Raw genomic sequence first — 21,065 nt, 5'->3', positions numbered from 1 at the left:
GCACCGTATCCATAAAAAACATATTCCTGTGCACATCGGTGCTCTCCAACTCTCACCTCATGAGTGGAATTAAACCAGTCTACAGAGACTAATAGCACTGAATCACATTCATGGGTGGAAATTGATTGTAAGCTGGTTGGTATTTATTTTATGCTTCGAATTAAATACACGTAATGTAAAATTTAAACGTGATATAAAAAATAAACCTTAAAATAATATTTGTGTAAAGTCACTTATAGTCCATTAGCTGGCCATTCAGAAAATCTTTGCGTTCAGGAAAATGTTTTATTAAGCTTTTAAAAGCAGGTTTCTACCAGCACAAGAAGAACAGCAGTGATTATAAAGACGCTGATCTTTCTTGGAAGGCAGACGGAGGACTAATGACGAAACTAAGCACTACAAATCAAATAGAAGCCAAACGTGTACTGTACATGTGTGTTTGAGTGAAAAAGCACAATTCAAAAGATACAGAAGCTTCATGACACTTACAGCTTCCATTTAAATGTATAACTTTTAACAGCCTGATTTAAAGTAACTTACATTTTATCTTAACTTTTTAATATAAATGGTTGAAAGATTTTTTAAATAATAATCTCAGTACCTGACGTGACGTGACATACGGCTAAGTACGGTGACCCAGACTCAGAATTCGTTCTCTGCATTTAACCCATCCAAAGTGCACACACACACACACAGCAGTGAACACACACACACACACACCCGGAGCAGTGGGCAGCCATTTATGCTGCGGCGCCCGGGGAGCAGTTGGGGGGGTTCGGTGCCTTGCTCAAGGGCACCTCAGTCGTGGTATTGCCGGCCCGAGACTCGAACCCACAACCTTAGGGTTAGGAGTCAGACTTTACCTGCAGCCTAGTAGAGCAAATTCAGTATAAAAAAGAGTAACAAAGACCTTACATTATATGTACAAGCAGCTTTAAATGATAATGTGACAAATCAATCTCCCACTCAATGATCAAATGAACACATTTTCATATACAGTACTATATAGTGTATATGGACAAAGTCTGTGGACACCTGAACATACAGGTGCTTCTTCCTTAAACTGTTGCCACAAAGTTGGAAGCACAGAATTTTATAGAACGTCTATGTATGTAATTTGCAATATTAAAATTTCCCTTCAACGGAACAAAGAGACCCACTGACCCGTTCCAAAATGACAATACTCGTGTGAACGAAGGTTCAGAAGGTTATGGTGCGCCGGTGTTATGTTGCCTGAACAGAGCTGTGACCCTAAGACCACTGAACACTTTTTGAATGCTGACTGCATCTCGGACCTCCTAACTCAAAACCAGCACCTGACCTCGTTAATGCTACGTGGCAGAACGATCACTAATCGTTTACAACATTTTAGCAGGCGCTCTTTTTTTTTTAAATCTCCTTTTATATAACTAAGCAATTGAGGGTTAAGGGCTTTGCTCAGGGGTCCAGCAGTAGCTGCTTGGCAAACCTGGGATTTGAGCTGACAACCTTCTGCGCAACACCTTAACAACCACTAAACTAACACATACCCACAACTGATCCTGATCTAGAATCTGGAATGGAATGTTCAACAACAAGCACATGAGAGTGTATGGTCAGGTGTCCACACACATAGTGAGCCGTATAGTGTATACGTGATGTTACTGCTGTACACCAGACTTTGAGAGTACTGTAGAGTTACAGGGAGACCAGTAGGGGGACTCTCTCTCTCTCTCTCTCTCTCTCTCTCTCTCTCTCTCTCTCTCTCTCTCTCTCTCTCTCTCTCTCCCCTCTTGGATCAGGGTAGAGAGCGATTCCGCAAACCGCTTTCCTTCACTACACCTTCCCACGTGTGTAGCGCAGTCCAGCTTTACGCGTTTGTGTTTGAGGATAACACAACACTGCGTTGGAGGGGTTTATTATTAGAGCGCAGGTCCTGATGTTGCGCGGATGCGGTGTTCGGCTGCTCGGGATGTATAAGGCTGCACTGGGTTGAACAACACGGACCGCTGCTTTTGCGCAAAACGACTCATTTTTTGGGAAGAGAAACAAAAACATGGACTAAAATCTCATCCACCATGGGTTTATTACACTTCCTGGTTGCGTTCGGACTACTTTTCATCTCCTCAGGTAGGCAGACATGGTGTTAATGTGCGTTTTGGTGTGGCGAGACAAGTGATGCTCCTAGGCTATCCAAACAGTAGCCACAAAGGAACTTCATTCAAATGGGGCTTTCCTGTAGTTCTTATTACTAACACTGGCTAGATGTTGATGTTGTTTGTGTTTGTGGTGTTTGCAGTTGCAGGGTTTGGTGTGGATCCTGCGCTGCGCATCAGTGTGTTCCAAGATTTCAGCCCTGGAGACCAGTATGAAGGAGTTTCACAGGTGCAGGGCTTCAACGCAGAGTCCAGAGCCTTTCTGTTTCAAGGTAACACCAAATTATATGCTGTATGCTGCGTATTTCATCCGTTCCTTCTTTTAAACCCTTGAATTATATAAAGGAATATACTGTATTCATTACTTATAGCCTGTTCACACCTTCAGGTGCTTATACAATCAAGACATCAGCTAACAAAGGAAACCACAACAATCATTTCTGCATGTCTGGAATGAGTTACAGCACAAAAATTGCACCCATGTTGTACAGCCTTTCACCAAGCACCGAACATGACAGTGCTGTCTGTCAACCAAAGGTTCTGCTATTATTTACACCTTATAATCAAAGTTGATAAAGAACAGAAGAGGTATGTCTTCTAACTCGATGAAGACTATCCTATTTCCTGTGCTATTTGGCTCTTTTAAGAACTACAGTGCATCACTACTCATAGCGTTAAAAGAGCAAAATATCACAGGAAATAAAATAGACGTAAGTGAGTTGAAAGAGAAGAGATTTATGTCCCGACTCAGTATTTTTATTGTTTTGGCTCTTTTCCTCTTTTAACACTGTGAGTAGTGATACGTTTTTAAAGCACGCAGTCCAGGGAGTACAAAAGGTTTAATGGCAAATATTACGGTGTGTATGTTTAAATATCTCACATATTTCATACTATAACATACATATACATATGACATACATATACATATAACATACATATACATATGACATACATATACATATAACATACATATACATATGACATACATATACATATGACATACATATACATATATATATATATATATATATATATATATATATATATATATATATATATATATATATATATATAACATACATATACATATGACATACATATACATATAACATACATATACATATGACATACATATACATATGACATACATATACATATGACATACATATACATATGACATACATATACATATGACATACATATATATATAACATACATATACATATAACATACATATACATATGACATACATATACATATGACATACATATACATATAACATACATATACATATGACATACATATACATATGACATACATATACATATGACATACATATACATATGACATACATATACATATGACATACATATACATATGACATACATATACATATGACAGTGTACTGGAACAAAATGGATTTAATTATAGGGTCTGGAGAAACCTGTGGGAGAGTTTTCCTTCATGTGTTTAAATGCAGGCATTTTGCACACACACACACACACACACACACACACACGCACACACACACACACACACACACACACACACACACACACACACACACACACATCATTTTTAATAACTAATTTTATGCACCTTTAGTATGTGCGGACTGTGTTTTTTTTAAAGGTCATTATTCTTTACTATGTACAGGATGTCAGACTCCAGTCCCAGAAGGCCATGGCACAGTTTACACATTCTATCTCACCCAATACACCAAATCCGAATCATATGCTAATGACCAAGACCTTCAGAGGAGAGAAAAGAAACATTTCTGTAGGGTTTTGGCATTCTCGTTACACTCAAGAAACATTATCAACATTTATTAATTCAGTTATAAATACCAGACTATATGTGATATTTTGAACATAACCAAGCATATGTATAGTTATTATATTATTGTATTATATCGCTTCTTTTGGAAATGTCTAACCAGGTTTGAGGACACTTTTAAACAATCTTGGACATCGTTAGATAGCTCATTATTGGAGATGGACATTGCAACACATCGATTTAATCAGCCCACAGTCATTTGTGTTGATAAATTCATGTTTGGACTCTTATTTTATGGGAATCTTTATCATTAGCCAGGTCTTAAAATCTGAGACTACAATGCAAGATTTCAGTTGTAGGTTCAGTGAAACGTGGTGATGATTCAGGTACTGCGTCGTGTGATTTGTTCTCTCGCAGGTTTTTTACACGCTAGTCTTACAGTATATAAGCAGCTGACCGTAATGAGGTTGGTGTCTCGTTAGAAGGATTTTTTTAAAGAAAAATCTTTACAATTGTATTTGAATCATTTTGTTTCATGTTTATTTCGTCTCATTATTTTTTGCAGATATTAAAAGATGCCAGTAATTATGCAGTTATCTGTGTGGGATAGTTACTGTTATGTCTGTTATATTACGTCTTTAAATCTATATATTTAATCTTCCTGTACAATAGGATAGCACCGAATCACAAAAAAAAAAAAAAACGTCAATTTCAAAAGTGGTTTGCGCTGGAGCTCATGATATTCTGCAGAAAATCACACACAGATAAATTAGATTTTCTTTTCTCGACCTCAGAAAATCGTATAGCCGGAGTGCAAATGTACGGACCTCATCGTCAGTATTCTCATTACTGGTTTTTGAGCAGGCTAATATTCTTGCGGTGTGGCCGTGGGACTTGGGCCCTGTGGAACCATATTCAAACAAAAGACTATGTTTCTGTGTGACAGGGAAGAACACACATGAGAATAAAAAAGCAATATAGTAACTTTAACCTGCAAAGATTACTCTAGCCTGTATATTCTTTTGTGGAGTGTGCTATTGCAGTGGCCTGATATCTATCCATAGTGATGCTCAATAATAAAGATATTTGCACAAGGACCTGGCGATATATATAACGAATAACAATTTAGACACAGGATCTCTTACTAAACCTAACCCTAGGTTCCTACATACATTCAGTATGAAACCCTTTTCTAATGAATTTTCCATTTTATTAAATGCATTTCACATCAGTGAGTAAACATTATGTTTTAGCATTTCAGAATTGGAAATGAACAACAGTTCTCATAATATTCATTCCTTCTGCTCGCTTCTCTCTTCTTCTGTCGGTATTTCTCCACCTTTTTTGCCTTCTTGCCCTGTCTCTCTAGAGCAAAACTCACATACAAACTAGCTCCTACTTCCCACACACAAATACACTCATACACACCACCTACATCTCTTCCACTAAACAAGTTTGATATGTAAATGCACCAATGAATGTTGCTCTGACTGACATTTAGATAGGCCCGAGGGACTGATGGGATAAAATTGGAGAGCCACAGCCATGTATATCTGTTCTAATTGGGACAAGAAGCATGAATGCATGAGGAGAGAAGCTGAACTGAGAGGAGTGTAAACTGTCATGTTGTTAGGACTGTCAGCATGTGGTTATGTATGAAAAACAGATCTGTGTTCAGGGAAGGCCCGACGCTTACAGAGATTTATTTTCCGTCTTCTAACACACCGATTCCAACACCAGGCAAAATCCTTGGTGATTATCTGATGAGTTAAATTACCTGTGTTAAGTGAGGGAGAAGATTCAAATTTGCAGTCTGACATCTCTGAAGTAAAAGCATCCTGAAACGTCAGACGCTTTATCTGCTGCTTGTTCGTTCTGTATGTTGTTGCGCACCAAGGAGCCTCCATATGGACATGTCTGAGTTTTTTAAGCTTTACTTCACTGACGTTCGAGAAAAAAACTTTCCACAGGATGCTGATTTGCACCATTTTTGTCTCTGTACTGCTTCAGGTGTATTTGTAGTCATATCTGATGGCGTACGACAGTCGGGTGCATCGGGCAGTGTTATTTACTCAGTTTCTAATCACGCTCTCACTCTTCCTACAAGTTCTTTGAGCACCAAGGACATCCTCTTTACCCTTACAAGCCATCACTGGACAGTCAGTCAGTGTTTGCTGCCCAAAGTGCCGTCCCATCAGATTTGAAGGTGCCCTTCGGTGTGGGCTTCATGATAGTTACAGCTGCTCTGATAAAACTGTTCGAGTTTAAGACCGCAGCAGTCTGGAAGCGTGTGGCGGCCGGATGGAGTGTCTGCTGAGCGTTTTTCATTTGGATAATCAAGCTGAATATAGTGCTTCCTCCATATGTTATTCATATTGCCCAAGGGAAGGTGTGTGTAATGACAGTTTTTAGCTCTGTAGGAGTCCTTGGAATCTAGGATAAGGGTTGGCATAGATTATGCTGCTCTTTTTCGTTAGATAGTTTAAGAGAAACTGACACATGTCTAGTTTGGCTGGGATATTTGTATTATACGTCGTATTATACGAGGAAGCTTCGTTTAAATAATAAGTAATAATAATCAGTCATTATTTAATCCAAATAGCTGAAAAGAATTTTCATTTTTCAATTTTCAATGTTATTCACTATTTTAAACAGTAGGTTTAAATATTCGTAGAGGAATTCGCTTTGAGGAACTAGTCAGGTGTTGTCTTACTACACCGTATGTTTCATAGTCATTTTAAAACACACTTTCTTTTGTACCTACATTTATTCTGTGTGATTTCTTATTGTACCCCCTTTTTTCTTGTTTTTAGTTGTGTTTAGTTGTTTATTTGAGCTGCAATTATGAATGGAAAATGTGAATGACAGTATATAGTATTATTATTATTATGATTATTATTATTATTATTATTATCATCATCATCATCATCATAGTATTATTATAGATTATGATTATGATTATTATTATTATTATTATTATTATTATTATTATTATTATTATTATTATTATTATTATTATTATTATAATCATCATCATCATAGTATTATGATGATGATGATGATGATTATAATAATAATAATAATGATAATAATAATAATAATGACTATTATTATTATTATTATTATTATATTTTTTAAATTACTATTATTATTATATATTTTTAATTATTATTATTATTATTATTATTATTATTATTACAGAAAGGATAGCAACTGCAGGATACATGAATAGGTTGTGTTACATTATGAATACATATCTGTAGATATAGCCTGAGGATATAAAAGGATGTCAATTTGTTGACTAAATTATTGTTTCCCACGAATCCTATCAATATCCCCTGTGTTGAGTTTCTATGAATAATTCTGCACGTTTCAAGTTGTCTCCGATATATTACGGAAACAAGTCTAAATGGACCACTCTGGATCACGATAGACTAGAGACGTAATTACTCCCCTAATTATGAAGGAATATTGTCCAAAGCATAGAAATTTGCTTTATTATAGAATTCATAGTGTCTCGTTTTCTTGTTTTCTGCAGTGAGAAACGTTAAGGTCTAACTGACAGGCTATATGAGCAGTGAGTGCTGTGAGCTTTTGTCTCTGGCTTTTCTCAGTGGTGTATGAAGCATCTCCCAGGGAGAGCAGGTGGTCACCTTCTCTAGTCTCTTGCCAATACTTAATCGACCTGCATCTCGTGCGGTGAATCCATTGATTTAACCTCGGTGAGGCCGACCAGAAAGAGGAAGAGAATTTCATAGGGCTATGGGCCATCACAGAGGAGGATTCATCCATCTGTACAGATTCAGTTTCCTCTTTTTTGTCATGTTACAGAGATAATTGACCAATCTCCCAGACTGGGAGTGGTTCGAGGATTTGAACCATATGGGAGGAGCTGTTTCTATGGATACAGTCATTTTTTGGATGCACTTTGGAAATCCTGAGCAGCTGGACTCCGGTCTTCCCTGCTGTCCTCTATTCTTCCTGCTCTCCTCCTGTGAAGACCTCGTGGTTCTGTATAAAGATGAAAGGTTCCTTTTTTTGGCAGGTTCAAGATGATTCTCTAAAGGCAAAAAAAATGTCAGTCAGTTTAAAGCCCTGGTGTGATTACAACAGTTATTGTCTTTCTGTATTAGGTAGATATACAGTTAACAGCCTTGATCCTTTCGTTAATAATGCATAAATAGTCACCCTCAGATGCCTCCTACTACCACTTCGGTCACTATTATAACATTTACGTTTACGGCGTTCGGTTAGACGCCATCATTCAGTGAAGACTGAGGATATCGTCAGTCTAAAAACAATAACAGTAGAGAACCTTCCAGTGATGTTGTCTCCATGTATGTTAAAGTCAGCTTTTGTCACCTTTAGCCGATCTCTCAGCCTTACAGTATATCCACTGCTTCTTTTCTTCACTAGGCAAGCTCTTTGTATCTAGAGACGTAGTCATGAGATTAGGCAAATTTTTTTTTTTCCAAAACCCCAAACATGAGCTTTACTGTAGTGCTCCTGCTTTACTGTACTTTATTATAAATGATGCAAAAGACTTATGTTAAAGTGTTCATTGTACTTCAGCCATTCTCATTAGGCTCAGTAGTCCTGAAGACCGTAATCATAGTCTTATAAAATGATTGTTTGCTGGTGTTGTGAAGCACTAAGGCTTTCTCTGATCTCACTTTCTCTCTCAGTGCCAATCTATAATTTTTTTTTTTTTTTTTTTGTATTGTGCATTATGTTAATTGGATCCCCTCACCATCTGGTACAGCGTGAGTATTACTGAAGCGACGGCACTGTCGTATCGGGCTGCCTGGATCTCAAAAGTGTGTCATGGCTTCCCTGAGCTGCTACACTGAACCCTTTGATGTGATCACGTCTGAGGAACCTGATAATTTATTGATGCCTCCATTAGAGTGGCAGTGCCTCTGCACGGTGTTACCGGGAATGCGGGTAAGTTCAGGAAGGAGGCAAAGAAAAACCAAACCAAAATCTCTCAGCTACCATCCTGAATGAGAAACCTCTAGAACCTAATCCATTTGGATGTGTTCTGAAGTCCATGAAATCCATATGGTTAAAAACAATATTGTTCAACTGACCACGAATTAATCTCTGGAAAATTGTCCGTAGTGTGTGATTGCGTGAGTGAATGAGTGTGTGTGTGTGTGTGTGCCCTGCGATGGGTTGGCACTCCGTCCAGGGTGTATCCTGCCTTGATGCCCGATGACGCCTGAGATAGGCACAGGCTCCCCGTGACCCGAGGTAGTTCGGATAAGCGGTAGAAGATGAGTGAGTGAGTGACCTCGAATAAACGACTGTCCTCGTAAACCCGAGTGCGCTTACGTACGTTGGAATTAAGTGGAATTAAATCCATAATCCATGTCAAGTCAGCGTGTGGTGTTTGTCCGGTGACATTGGCATATATAAAATAACACCAACCTAGTTGCCTTTTCGATCATATGAGTTAAGTGGTTCTAGATAGTTATGAAAGAATCTGTACATAAATAGTTCGAGGCTTCCGAAACAACAATACGTTATCATTTTGCAAGAGATGGGGGACTCGAGTCATATGACTTGACTCGAGTCAGACTTAAGTCGCAAATTTAAGACTTGAGACTTGCTTGACAAATATTAAAAAAGACTCGTCTTGACTTTGACTTGACATTCATGACTCGAGACTTACTTGTGACTTGAGTTAAATGACTCAGAGATGGGGGACTCGACTTGACTCGAGTCAGAATTAAGTCGCAAATTCGAGACAAATATTAAAAAATGACTCGATTTTGACTTGAAATTCATGACTTGAGACTTACTTGTGACTTGCACATGTGTGACTTACTCGTACCTCTGCATTTTCCCAGGTTACACTAACCCTAAAAGTCCATTAGGTGAGATGCAGTGACGTGTCATTGGGGAAAGTAGAACGAATATTCTGTTCCTTTTCCAGGCAAAATCAAATACAAAATAATCGCATATAACTAATTTCACCACAGAATGCTTTGTCTTCCTTTTGGCGAGCTTCACTGCCATTATTTTACAAGCAGGATGATGGATGTTCTTATGGGATATGAAGGATATCCAAGATTCTGTGCAAACATTTGGCTCAGAAGTGATTTGATGCCGTCTTGTCTCCGAACACAGGCTTAGTAGGCAGCATGGTTTATGTTTCAGACACATCCATATACACTGTACACTACACACTGTACACTACACACTGTACACTACACACTGTACACAACACACTGTACATTATACAACACACACTGTACACTACACACTGTACACTATACAACACACACTGTACACTACACACTGTACACTACACACTGTACACTATACACTGTACACTATATGTACAACACACACTGTACACTACACATTGTACACTATAGACTTTACAATATATGTACAACACACACTGTACACTACACACTGTACACTATACAACACACACTGTACACTATACATACAACACACACTGTACACTACACACTGTACACTATACAACACACACTGTACACTACACACTGTACACTATACAACACACACTGTACACTACACAAAGTACACTATACAACACACACTGTACACTACACATTGTACACTATAGACTGTACAATATATGTACAACACACACTGTACACTACACACTGTACACTATACAACACACACTGTACACTATACGTACAACACACACTGTACACTACACACTGTACACTATACAACACACACTGTACACTACACACTGTACACTATACAACACACACTGTACACTACACAAAGTACACTATACAACACACACTGTACACTACACACTGTACACTATACAACACACAGTACACTACACAAAGTACACAATACGTACAACACACATTGTACACTACACACTGTACACTATACGTACAACACACACTGTACACAACACACTGTACATTATACAACACACACTGTACACTACACACTATACACTATACAACACACACTGTACACTACACACTGTACACTATACGTACAATACACACTGTACACTACACACCGTACATTATACAACGCACACTGTACACTATACAACACACACTGTACACTACACACTGTACATTATACAACGCACACTGTACACTATACAACACACACTGTACACTATACACTGTACATTATACAACGCACACTGTACACTATACAACACACACTGTACACTACACACTGTACATTATACAACACACACTGTACACTATACAACACACACTGTACACTACACACTGTGTTCTGACTCTGAACACTCGCACCGTTCTCACCGGATCTAGAACTTTCTCAGTTTCAGCTCTTTAGTAAAGGATGATGAAACGTTCCTGTAACATCTACAAAGAACTTTTTAAAATCCATCGACGTTTCATTTATCTCACAACCGTAACTGCAAATTATTTCCACTGTGAATTACTTTTAGTCAAACATCAAATATTTGAACACACTGAATAAATGCATTTGTGACGATTAGTTAGTTGAACACTTTTTTAAATGTTTTGGTTTATTTTGTTAATAGCTTGTTTCTGTGTTTTCTAATTTGAATATTATTTTAATGTGTTTTTTTTTAAAAACAGCACAATAACGAGACTCGTGTTTATATTCTCTTGCCTCTGGCTCCCGAGTACGCAATGTTCTGCATATACAGTTCATTAAAAAAATAAATCCGGGCTTCATCTTGTTCACCACATTCCCACCTTCATATCTCCCTGATGTTTCAGTAATCTTTAATATCATTCGATGGCTTTGTGACAAATTTGCAGGGACACGTTTACTAAAGTTCATGCACACGTGTTCCAAGTCGCCTGTACTTTACCCTAATGTTTGTTGGCTCTTGGCAGGTTCCTCTAGGAGCGTGAAGGTGCCCGAAGAGACGAGTCAGCACATGCTGCAGAAGCTGAGAGGCAGAACTGAGTTTACCGTGGCTGTGACACTGAAACAGAAGCTGCTCAACTCTGGAGCCATCTTCTCGATCCACCATGCAGAACAGAGGTGATGCAGGAGCTTCTTGTTTCTCGACAAGACATTATTCTTTAGCCATCAAATAATCAATATCACATACAAACAACTGCCAGTTGAACTCCAAGGGTAAAAAATAGCCTGTTAATGTAATGATTAATGTTCTGGTTAAGCAAATGATATATATATATATATATATATATATATATATATATATATATATATATATATATATATATATATATATAATTGGTTAGAGTGTATTGTATAGTTTAAAAACATGAACCTGACATGCTGTATGTGTCAGGATAATGTGAGGGTATGGCATATAATTATGGATAGAGAACAATACAGCAAGGTTAGAGAACAAGTCCTCCTATTGAAAGGTCTCTCTCTCTCTCTCTCTCTCTCGCTCTCTCTCTACTGTGTTCTTCTGTTCTCTAGCCTGGTCTCCTCATCAGGACCTTTCTCTCTACGCACTGATCATTTTCTCTGTACCCAAAAGGCTGATTAGAATTTTTTTCTCCAAGCCTAGGCTGGAATTACCACTCAGCAGACTCTCCTCAGGCTTGACTAAGAATCACTAAATCACTGTACTGATCTGTGTTTCCTTTAGCCTCCTAATTCTGTTCAAGCTCTCCACAGCTCTCCATCTTTTCAGTAATATGGAAAGACATAAGTTATGCTACATGATGATTAACTACATTTACATTTACAGTATTTGGCAGAAGCCCTTATCTAGAGCAACTTACATTTATCTCATTTATACAGCTGAGCAACTGGGGGTTAAGGGCCTTGCTCAGGGGCCCAGGAGTGGCAGCTTGGTGACCATGGGATTTGAACTCATAACCTTCCGGTCATTAGTCCAACAAATTAACCACTGAGCTACTACTATCCCCCTTAAACTAAAATGTTTTTAATTAAAGGTGAGGTGCACGATGTTTGAAAAATGCTTCAGAAAACTGAGTCGGGCTGGCTAACAAAACAAACGTGTAGCCAATGAGCAGAAAGGGGCGTGTCTTGTCAATATGCGGCGGAGAGAGTGTTCAGTGCTCATGTCTGACATTAGCATAAAGGGGCGTGTCTTGTCAATATGCGGCGGAGAGAGTGTTCAGTGCGCATGTGTGACATTAGCATAAAGGGGCGTGTCTTGTCAATATGCGGCGGAGAGAGTGTTCAGTACGCATGTGTGACATTAGCATAAAGGGGCGTGTCTTGTCAATATGCGGGGGAGAGAGTGTTCAGTGCGCATGTGTGACATTCGCATAAAGGGGCGTGTCTTGTCAATATGCGGCGGAGAGAGTGTTCAGTGCGCATGTGTGACATTAGCAGAAAACGATTGAAACACTGACATGGCGGATACCTGCCGTTACCTCTGCCTCGGGTTCTAGGTGTCGAACGTCGTCTTCGGCGTGAAACGGAGCTAAACCTTTCACGCTACAACACACAGTACTACAAAAACACATCTGTATCACCATAGTATTACTCATTGTGTTCATTTACTGATAAAAATATCCCCTCGGCCAGCCGCCCCAGCAGGTTCCGCCATAATAGTTGCCTGGGTTACGCATGTATGTGTGGGGCGGAGCTATCAATACAGGGGTGACGCCCATTTGGGTTAGGGGCGTGTTTGTTTTGGTGATTTCAAATGTCAGCATTGGCTTTTAAACATCGTGCACCGCACCTTTAATAACAAGGTTATATGCTGCAGAGGCACAGTGGCTTAGTGGTTAGTATGTTATGCTATGCACCTCCAGTGATGGGGTTTGATTCCTGCCTCTGCCCAGTGTGCACAGAATCAGTCCCCAGTGCTCCCAGTGCTTAAGTGGTTTTCTTCATATACTACGATTTTATCCTGCAGTTCAAGGACATGTGTTATAGGCTGACTGTTATATCTACACTCTGTGTGTGCGTCATATAAAACGGGACAGCATGGTTGTGCAGTGTTGCTTCATCTCAACAATAAGGTTACCAGTTTGATCCTGATACTGGTTAATGTGTTGGGTTCTCCACATGTCCATGTAAGTTTTATCCAAACTCCAATGCAGGTATGTTTAGGCAGACTGGTTACACTAAAATTGCTCCTAGTTGTATATAAGTAAATGACTGTGTGTGTGTGTGTCAGATAGACCATTCAGGGTGTCGCCTCACTTTGTGCCCAGTTTTCCTGGATGTAAGGTCCATATTCACCATGACTCTTACCAGAATAAAGTGTTTTTAGAAGATGAAAGAGAGAAAGAAAGGAAACTCTACCATTCTAGACAAATTCCTAGTCTTTAAGATTCATTCATTCATTCATCTTCTACCGCTTATTCGAACTACCTCGGGTCACGGGGAGCCTGTGCCTATCTCAGGCGTCCTTGGGCATCAAGGCAGGATACACCCTGGACGGAGTGCCATCCCATCGCAGGGCACACACACACACTCTCATTCACTCACGCAATCACACACTACGGACAATTTTCCAAAGATGCCAATCAACCTACCATGCATGTCTTTGGACCGGGGGAGGAAACCGGAGTACCCGGAGGAAACCCCCGAGGCACGGGGAGAACATGCAAACTCCACACACACAAGGCGGAGGCGGGAATCGAATCCCCAACCCTGGAGGTGTGAGGCGAACGTGATAACCACTAAGCCACCGTGTCCCCCAGATTTCTCTCATTTATACATAAATTATAGAATTTATTCAGAAGTTACCCCGAGGCTCAGACTAATATAATGCACAAAAGATCCTGGTTACACAATTCAAGGAAATTATATAATCACACTAAGTTTATTCAATTCTTCAGGGAGTTTTTTCTTGCTACCGTTGCCTCTGATTTGGTCATTAGGGACGAATATAAATTAAAACGTTTAAGTTTGTAATTTATATTCTGAATTTTTATATTCATGTTCAGCTGTTTTGAGACGACGTCCGTTGTTAAAAGCACTATACAAAAATTTGAATTGCATAGCAGGAAATTGTCTCATAGATGTTCCACAACAGTGAATGTACAGTTCGCAAATATTACACAACAGCATGCATTGTTTTTTAACAGCATGCTTGCTGTGTTTTATTCCTTTTGAATATATATATATGTTGATAAAACAGGCATAAACGTCCGTGCCGTCCTGCTTGCTGCACAGCTCTGACGAACGGAGTAATACGTCTCTTTGTAGTCGGATTTAAGCTGCTAGAAAACACAAAAAGAAAAATAACTCATTAGATCCTGTTTGTAGACAGATCAACGTTCACCTGTCAGTAATTGGCTTCTCTGGAATAATGCTCTTAAGAGTAGTCTTGAGAGAGAACCAAAAAATGGCTGGTCTGCACAGAGAAGCGCAGCTGATGACTGTGTTGGCAGCTTTTTTCCATTAATGTCACCGCTCTTACTGAGTCTCAATAGAGCAACTCGGAGGTAATGCTGCTGAATAACAACATGTGAGGCTGTTTTTTAAAGAATCGGTCTGCTTTCCATTCATCTCACATAAATGCATCTTTTGAGCGCGAGAGTGTCAGCGGTTTATTTTATGAAGCTCGGCGTAAATTCTATTTCGGAATGTGCGCAAGTTCACCTTCATTTAAAAGCTAGAAAACAGCAGAACGTATTAATTCACTCTCACATCGGTGTCAGCGGTGAGGACTGAAGCCTACCGGACGTGGACTGTAAATCTCTCGGGCTGTTATTACAGTACATGCCGCATCTAGGAAGGAGATGGACACATTTATTATCATTAAAGGAGTGTGTGATGTCCTCCAGCTGCTTGCTGCACCCCTGGGAGAGATGTCTAGTCCCTTGCTTCTGCTGATAGAGTAAAATATGTGGTTTATTGTATATTCACTTCTCTGCTCTCCTGTCTGTTTTAGAGCTATGATTTTTATGGTTTTGTTATATTATAGGATTTGTCTGACTGTGTTTGTTTCTTTTTAAAAGATATATAATATATATATATATTATCCTTCTGGGTTTTCGGGATAAAAGACTGGATAAATAAAGAAACTAATAATTAAACTATTAAAAATGAACAATTAATCTAATCAGATGATCTCTTGCATCTCATCAAATATTAAATATCAGCAAATATACTGCAAAGTACTGAAAAATGAAAACTTCTTCTCTTCCTTTTGCTGGACAGAGTACAAATATTTGCTGTAGACTCATCATGCCTGTTGAATCTAAATTGCCTGTATGAGTGTGAATGAGTGTGAATGAGTGTGAATGAGTGTGAATGAGTGGCTCCAGATCCACAATAACCGAGATAAAGCAGTTAGTCCGGATTGTTTTAATATTGTTTCTTTTGTAAGCTTTAATTTAGTTTTTTGCAGTTTCTGTAGAATTACAATTACAACCTCAACCTGCTTCAAGGGCCCTTAACCCTCCCTGTTCCAGGTGCCCATAACTCTACCTGCTTCAAGGGCCCTGCTCCAGGTGCCCATAACTCTACCTACTCCAAGGGCCCTTAACCCTCCCTGTTCCAGGTGCCCATAACTCTACCTGCTCCAAGGGCCCTTAGCCCTCCCTACTGCACGATGGATGGCCCCGTGCTCTGACCCCAGCTTCCTAATAAATTGTTATATGTGAAAACCCACTGCATTTCATTGCCTTTGCACAATGACAGTAAATTTAAAGTGTGTTTGTTGAAACCCGGCATGTCTTTGTAACTCAAAGCCTTTGTGATTAAGGCTCTCTTGATTGAGTCGATTTGTTTAGAACGTATTAAACACGTAGACCTAAAAACCTATCTTTGACTGCAGGTTGTTAGAGCTGGAGAGCAGCGGGCAGAAGAGCGAGGTCCGTCTACATTTCCTGGCAAAAGGAAGACAGATGCACACTGAGATCTTCCCCTACATGCTGGCAGACAACCAGTGGCATAAAGTTTCTGTGGCCATCAGCGCGTCCCACATCACCCTTTATGTGGACTGTAACAGGTACATACGTAGATCCCACTGATGCTTCCTTCCTTCTGTTTGTTGGTTACGTATGTGGAGATCTCCTTGAGGTTCAGTTTATGTTATACTCAGATGAACAGTTACGGAGTTAGAATTATCTTTATTGTTCCTGTGTAGAATTTATGAGCGGGTGGTGGCTGTGCCTCTCATGGACATCCCGGAAGATGCATCGTTCTGGATTGGACAAAGGAACAGTGCACATGGTCTAATCAAGGTATATATTGTCTCATCTGTGTTGAGCAAAATATTTAATTATTAAGTTTGGCATACACTCCATTATTCAGCCTTTAAAACAGCCATCTGTCTATCAGGTGAAAAGAAAGGATTTCAGTCGTGCAGCCGCAGCTTTTGAAGTCGATTCCATTTCTCAGCTGTCCGTCTCTAAAGTGATAAATGAGACAATCACACCACCGTGCAGACTTTCAACCATTTAAACACGTTGCTGTTGTGTGTCTGTGTGTGTGTGTGCACGTGTGTGTGTGCACATGTGTATGTGTGTGTGCACACGCGTGCAGGAGCCTCTTTGAGATAATTGTTGCTGCAGGTTGTTAAGCTTCTCTAGCGTTAATTGGCAGATGAACGGAGTCATAGAGGTCATTTTCACATCTTAACGAGCGTTCGTCAGCCCCCGCCCACTTCTCTGTCTCTACGGAGCCGCCGAAAGGTGTTCAGACGTTCATCTTGTTTCATTTCAAGGAGAAAATGACAGCAACACAACATTCTAACATTTCTAAGTGTAGCCTGTGTACTTGAATTACTGTACTTTCAGAGAACTTGCCGCTTCTCTCGTATTTTATTAACCGCTTTTCTATTTTCTACAGATTTTTTTTTTACAGGAATATTACTCCAGAGCAGCCAGTATTAACCTAGAAAAAATAGAGATGTCATAGCCATCGGTGACGTACAGCAGTAATGAAATATCGATAAACAAGTTTAGCCTGTAACTGCAGAACTGTAGAGATACCATTAGCAGCAGGTCTATGCAGAAACGAGTCTCTACTTTCTGACCTTGCATGTTGACTCTAATGGAAACGATCGGCGCATGTGTCCCCTCTCTTCGTTCTGCATGCGGGAACGCTAAATTGCATCTTGAGCCCTTCCGTAGTTGAACCGCTCACCTCCATTTCCTCTCGCCATGCCTTGAAGAATCCGCAAATAGTTTTGTTGGGTTTTGAATTTATGGTTTTTAAATTGAAGTGGCAAGACAATTTCAAAAACAATTTCTCATAAATCGCACCATTCCTCTCCTTCGAGGGGGGATGGATGCGAGGTGACTGCGTTGCCATGGATACAGAGTGTCTATGCGTGATGTTGCACTTGTGTAGCTTGGCTGGATGACAGAAGTTGATCAGATTAATGCACCTATGAGGCAAATTTAATTTCAATCTCATAGTTATGCTTGTTAAAGTGAGACACTGAATGAAACCTTGACTCCGTGTCTTCTGCGTCAAATTACTTTATGTCCAATTATCAGGTGTCCACATGCATATTAGACTCAAACAGGCTTGACAAATGTAACTAATGCGTATCTATTTCACTCCTGAATTCTGAATAAATGTGTAGAATTTTGAGGTAGAAAAACATAGTATAAATGCATTTAAATGAGTTGCTTGAGTTAAAAGTATTGGCACTTTAGTAACTGATATACGCTGCTAAATTTTTTATATATTTATTGTAGAACCTTCTGATTTGAGATCTTAATTAAAGTTTGAGTTTGTTGTTCTGCTCTGTTTGTTATTCTGTCCAGTTCTAATGATTAAGTTTAGTGAAAGTGATATGAAGGAAATGGAGTTACGAGAGTGAGGATTTTTAATCTGGATGCTCCGGCTGAAGGGGGGTCACGGTGGCTTAGTGGTTAGCACGTTGGCCTCACACCTCCAGGGTTGGGGATTCGATTCCCGCCTCCGGCTTGTGTGTGTGGAGTTTGCATGTTCTCCCCGTGCCTCGGGGGTTTCCTCCGGGTACTCCAGTTTCCTCCCCCTGGTCCAAAGACATGCATGGTAGGTTGATTGGCATGTCTGGAAAATTGTCCGTAGTGTGTGATTGTGTGAGTGAATGAGAGTGTGTGTGTGTGTGTGTGCCCTGCGATGGGTTGGCACTCCGTCCAGGGTGTATCCTGCCTTGATGCCCGATGACGCCTGAGGCACAGGCTCCCCGTGACCCGAGGTAGTTCGGATAAGCGGTAGAAGATGAATGAATGAATGCTCCAGCTGATCCAAAGCCCTAACCAGGAATAGACAACATAGCATCATGGTTGTTCATGGAGCGATGCTACATTTAGTGAGAACAGAGAAGAGAAAACAATGCTAATGCATTAAAAATGACTGGTTGCTTTGCTTAAACCGTCTCTGACTGATCTCTTTCTGTGATTCCAGGGCATAATGCAAGATGTCCATATAATCGTGATGCCTCAAGGTTATATCACTCAGTGCCCAGATCTTAATCGTAGTAAGTGCACTTGAGCTGCATTAAAACAACTGTAGTGATACAACACACAATATAAAGTAGTCTCTTTTATTTCCTTTCATCTCACTCCATTCCTGCGTTTCAGCTTGTCCTACCTGCAATGACTTTCATGGGCTTGTACAGAAGATAATGGAACTTCAGGATATCTTGGCTAAAACATCCAGCAAGGTAAAATACATCATTTGATGTTTAATGTTTTTTATTATTTTTTTATTGGATATGAACAGCTGTTTATTGTAAAAAAAAAAAGTACGTTTCTATATCTTCGACAACACGTCGATTTCAAAGATAAAATCTGCTTTTATAAGAGACGCATCAGTATATTTTATTTTACACGAAGCGTAAGGAAAGGTACTTTGTATGTATTGCAGAGATGGGGGACTCGAGTCATATGACTTGACTCGAGTCAGACTTAATTCGCAAATTTGAGACTTGAGACTTGCTTGACAAATATTAAAAAAAGACTCGACTTTGGCTTGACATTCATGACTCGAGACTTGACTCGGACTTGAGTTAAATGACTCAGAGATGGGGGACTCGACTTGACTCGAGTCAGACCTAAGTCGCAAACTTGAGACTTGAGACTTGCTTGACAAATATTAAAAAAAAGACTCGACTTGACTTTGACTTGACGTTCATGACTTGAGACTTACTTGAGACTTGTACGTGTGTGACTTACTCCCACCTCTGATGTGTTGTGGGACACCATGAAAAGTGTACACATGCATGTCCAAGCACATACGCTACAAGGCTCCTTCTGTACAACGTTAGATTTTAAAATAAGCGTGTTACTGTAGCTTGCTGGATTAGTTACCTTGGACTGAAACTGTTTTTTTTTTTTCGCTTCAAAAAATCGCTTTAGTGAAGCTAGAGTTCTGTACACTATATTTTTACGAACATTATACCGGGTAAAAGCTGTTATTTTCACTCACCATGTGTGATTCTTTTGGTTGCTGCAATATGCAGCTAGCAGCTAGTGGTGAACTACTTGTACAGAGATGTTTTATCCAGTTATTTGTAGTGAAGGAAATGCTGTAGTTCCTCCTCTGGATATTCTAAAGCATGAGTTATGAGATACAGACGGATCACTGTCATTTTGTTTAGCGTAACGATCGCACCAGGCTTATATCGGATACTGTCACATAGCATGAAACGTTTGCATCCGAGTATGAGTATGGATATGGAAAAACATACACAGTACGAAATGGATCGTCGATTCCAGTCGAATCCCTAGTTTTTATTCTAACATATGAGATTTAACATGTGATTTTATTTTTTTTGACTCTACACGGTAAGTGTCTGTGCAGTCAGTGAGCCAAATTTAACGATCAAGGCCGTGCAGTCAGATCATTCCACCACTCATCTCTCTGTCATGTTAGCTTTCCTGTCGCACCGTATACAGCTACATGAACGCTCTTGTTGAAAAGTGGGGAAAAGGGGGGAAAAGTGCTCTATAAGAGCCTGGAGTGACCCGTCTGGCCATGCATTTGATTTATTGTGCGTGTTGTGTTGCAGCTGTCACTAGCAGAAGAGAGGATGAACAGTCTGGATAACTGCTTTTGTGAGCGGACATGCAGCGTGAAGGGGGTGACCTACAGGGAGGAGCAGGTCTGGACAGATGGCTGCAAGAACTGCACATGCTCGGTATGTAGAGCATCCTCTGTGTATGGAGCTCCCAGCAGGGCCTCGCAGGGTCTTTGTTATAGGCGACTGTTTGCACCCCCGTGGGTGCTAAGTGGGAAAAGGGGATGTAATGGGAGAAGAGGCGCAGAAAACGGATTGAA

General features: G+C 39.8%; 1 protein-coding gene across 1 annotated transcript in view; it reads left to right on the top strand.

Moving 5' to 3' along the window:
• The first annotated feature begins 1,793 nt into the window (after positions 1–1,793).
• nell2a (neural EGFL like 2a) overlaps positions 1,794–21,065 on the top strand; it is an 81,934-nt gene continuing 62,662 nt past the window's right edge. Inside the window, exons 1-8 of the mRNA XM_060886781.1 lie at positions 1,794–2,109; positions 2,279–2,407; positions 11,765–11,915; positions 16,621–16,794; positions 16,933–17,029; positions 19,191–19,263; positions 19,367–19,449; positions 20,797–20,925. Coding sequence (XP_060742764.1) covers positions 2,058–2,109; positions 2,279–2,407; positions 11,765–11,915; positions 16,621–16,794; positions 16,933–17,029; positions 19,191–19,263; positions 19,367–19,449; positions 20,797–20,925 — 888 coding nt within the window. The 5' untranslated portion in view covers positions 1,794–2,057. The remainder of the gene's footprint in view (positions 2,110–2,278; positions 2,408–11,764; positions 11,916–16,620; positions 16,795–16,932; positions 17,030–19,190; positions 19,264–19,366; positions 19,450–20,796; positions 20,926–21,065) is intronic.

The sequence above is a fragment of the Tachysurus vachellii genome, chromosome 14 (assembly GCF_030014155.1).
Source record: "Tachysurus vachellii isolate PV-2020 chromosome 14, HZAU_Pvac_v1, whole genome shotgun sequence".
Taxonomy (NCBI): Eukaryota; Metazoa; Chordata; class Actinopteri; order Siluriformes; family Bagridae; genus Tachysurus; species Tachysurus vachellii.
Note: the sequence above shows the minus strand (reverse complement) of the source record. Positions and strands in the feature narration are given on the sequence as shown.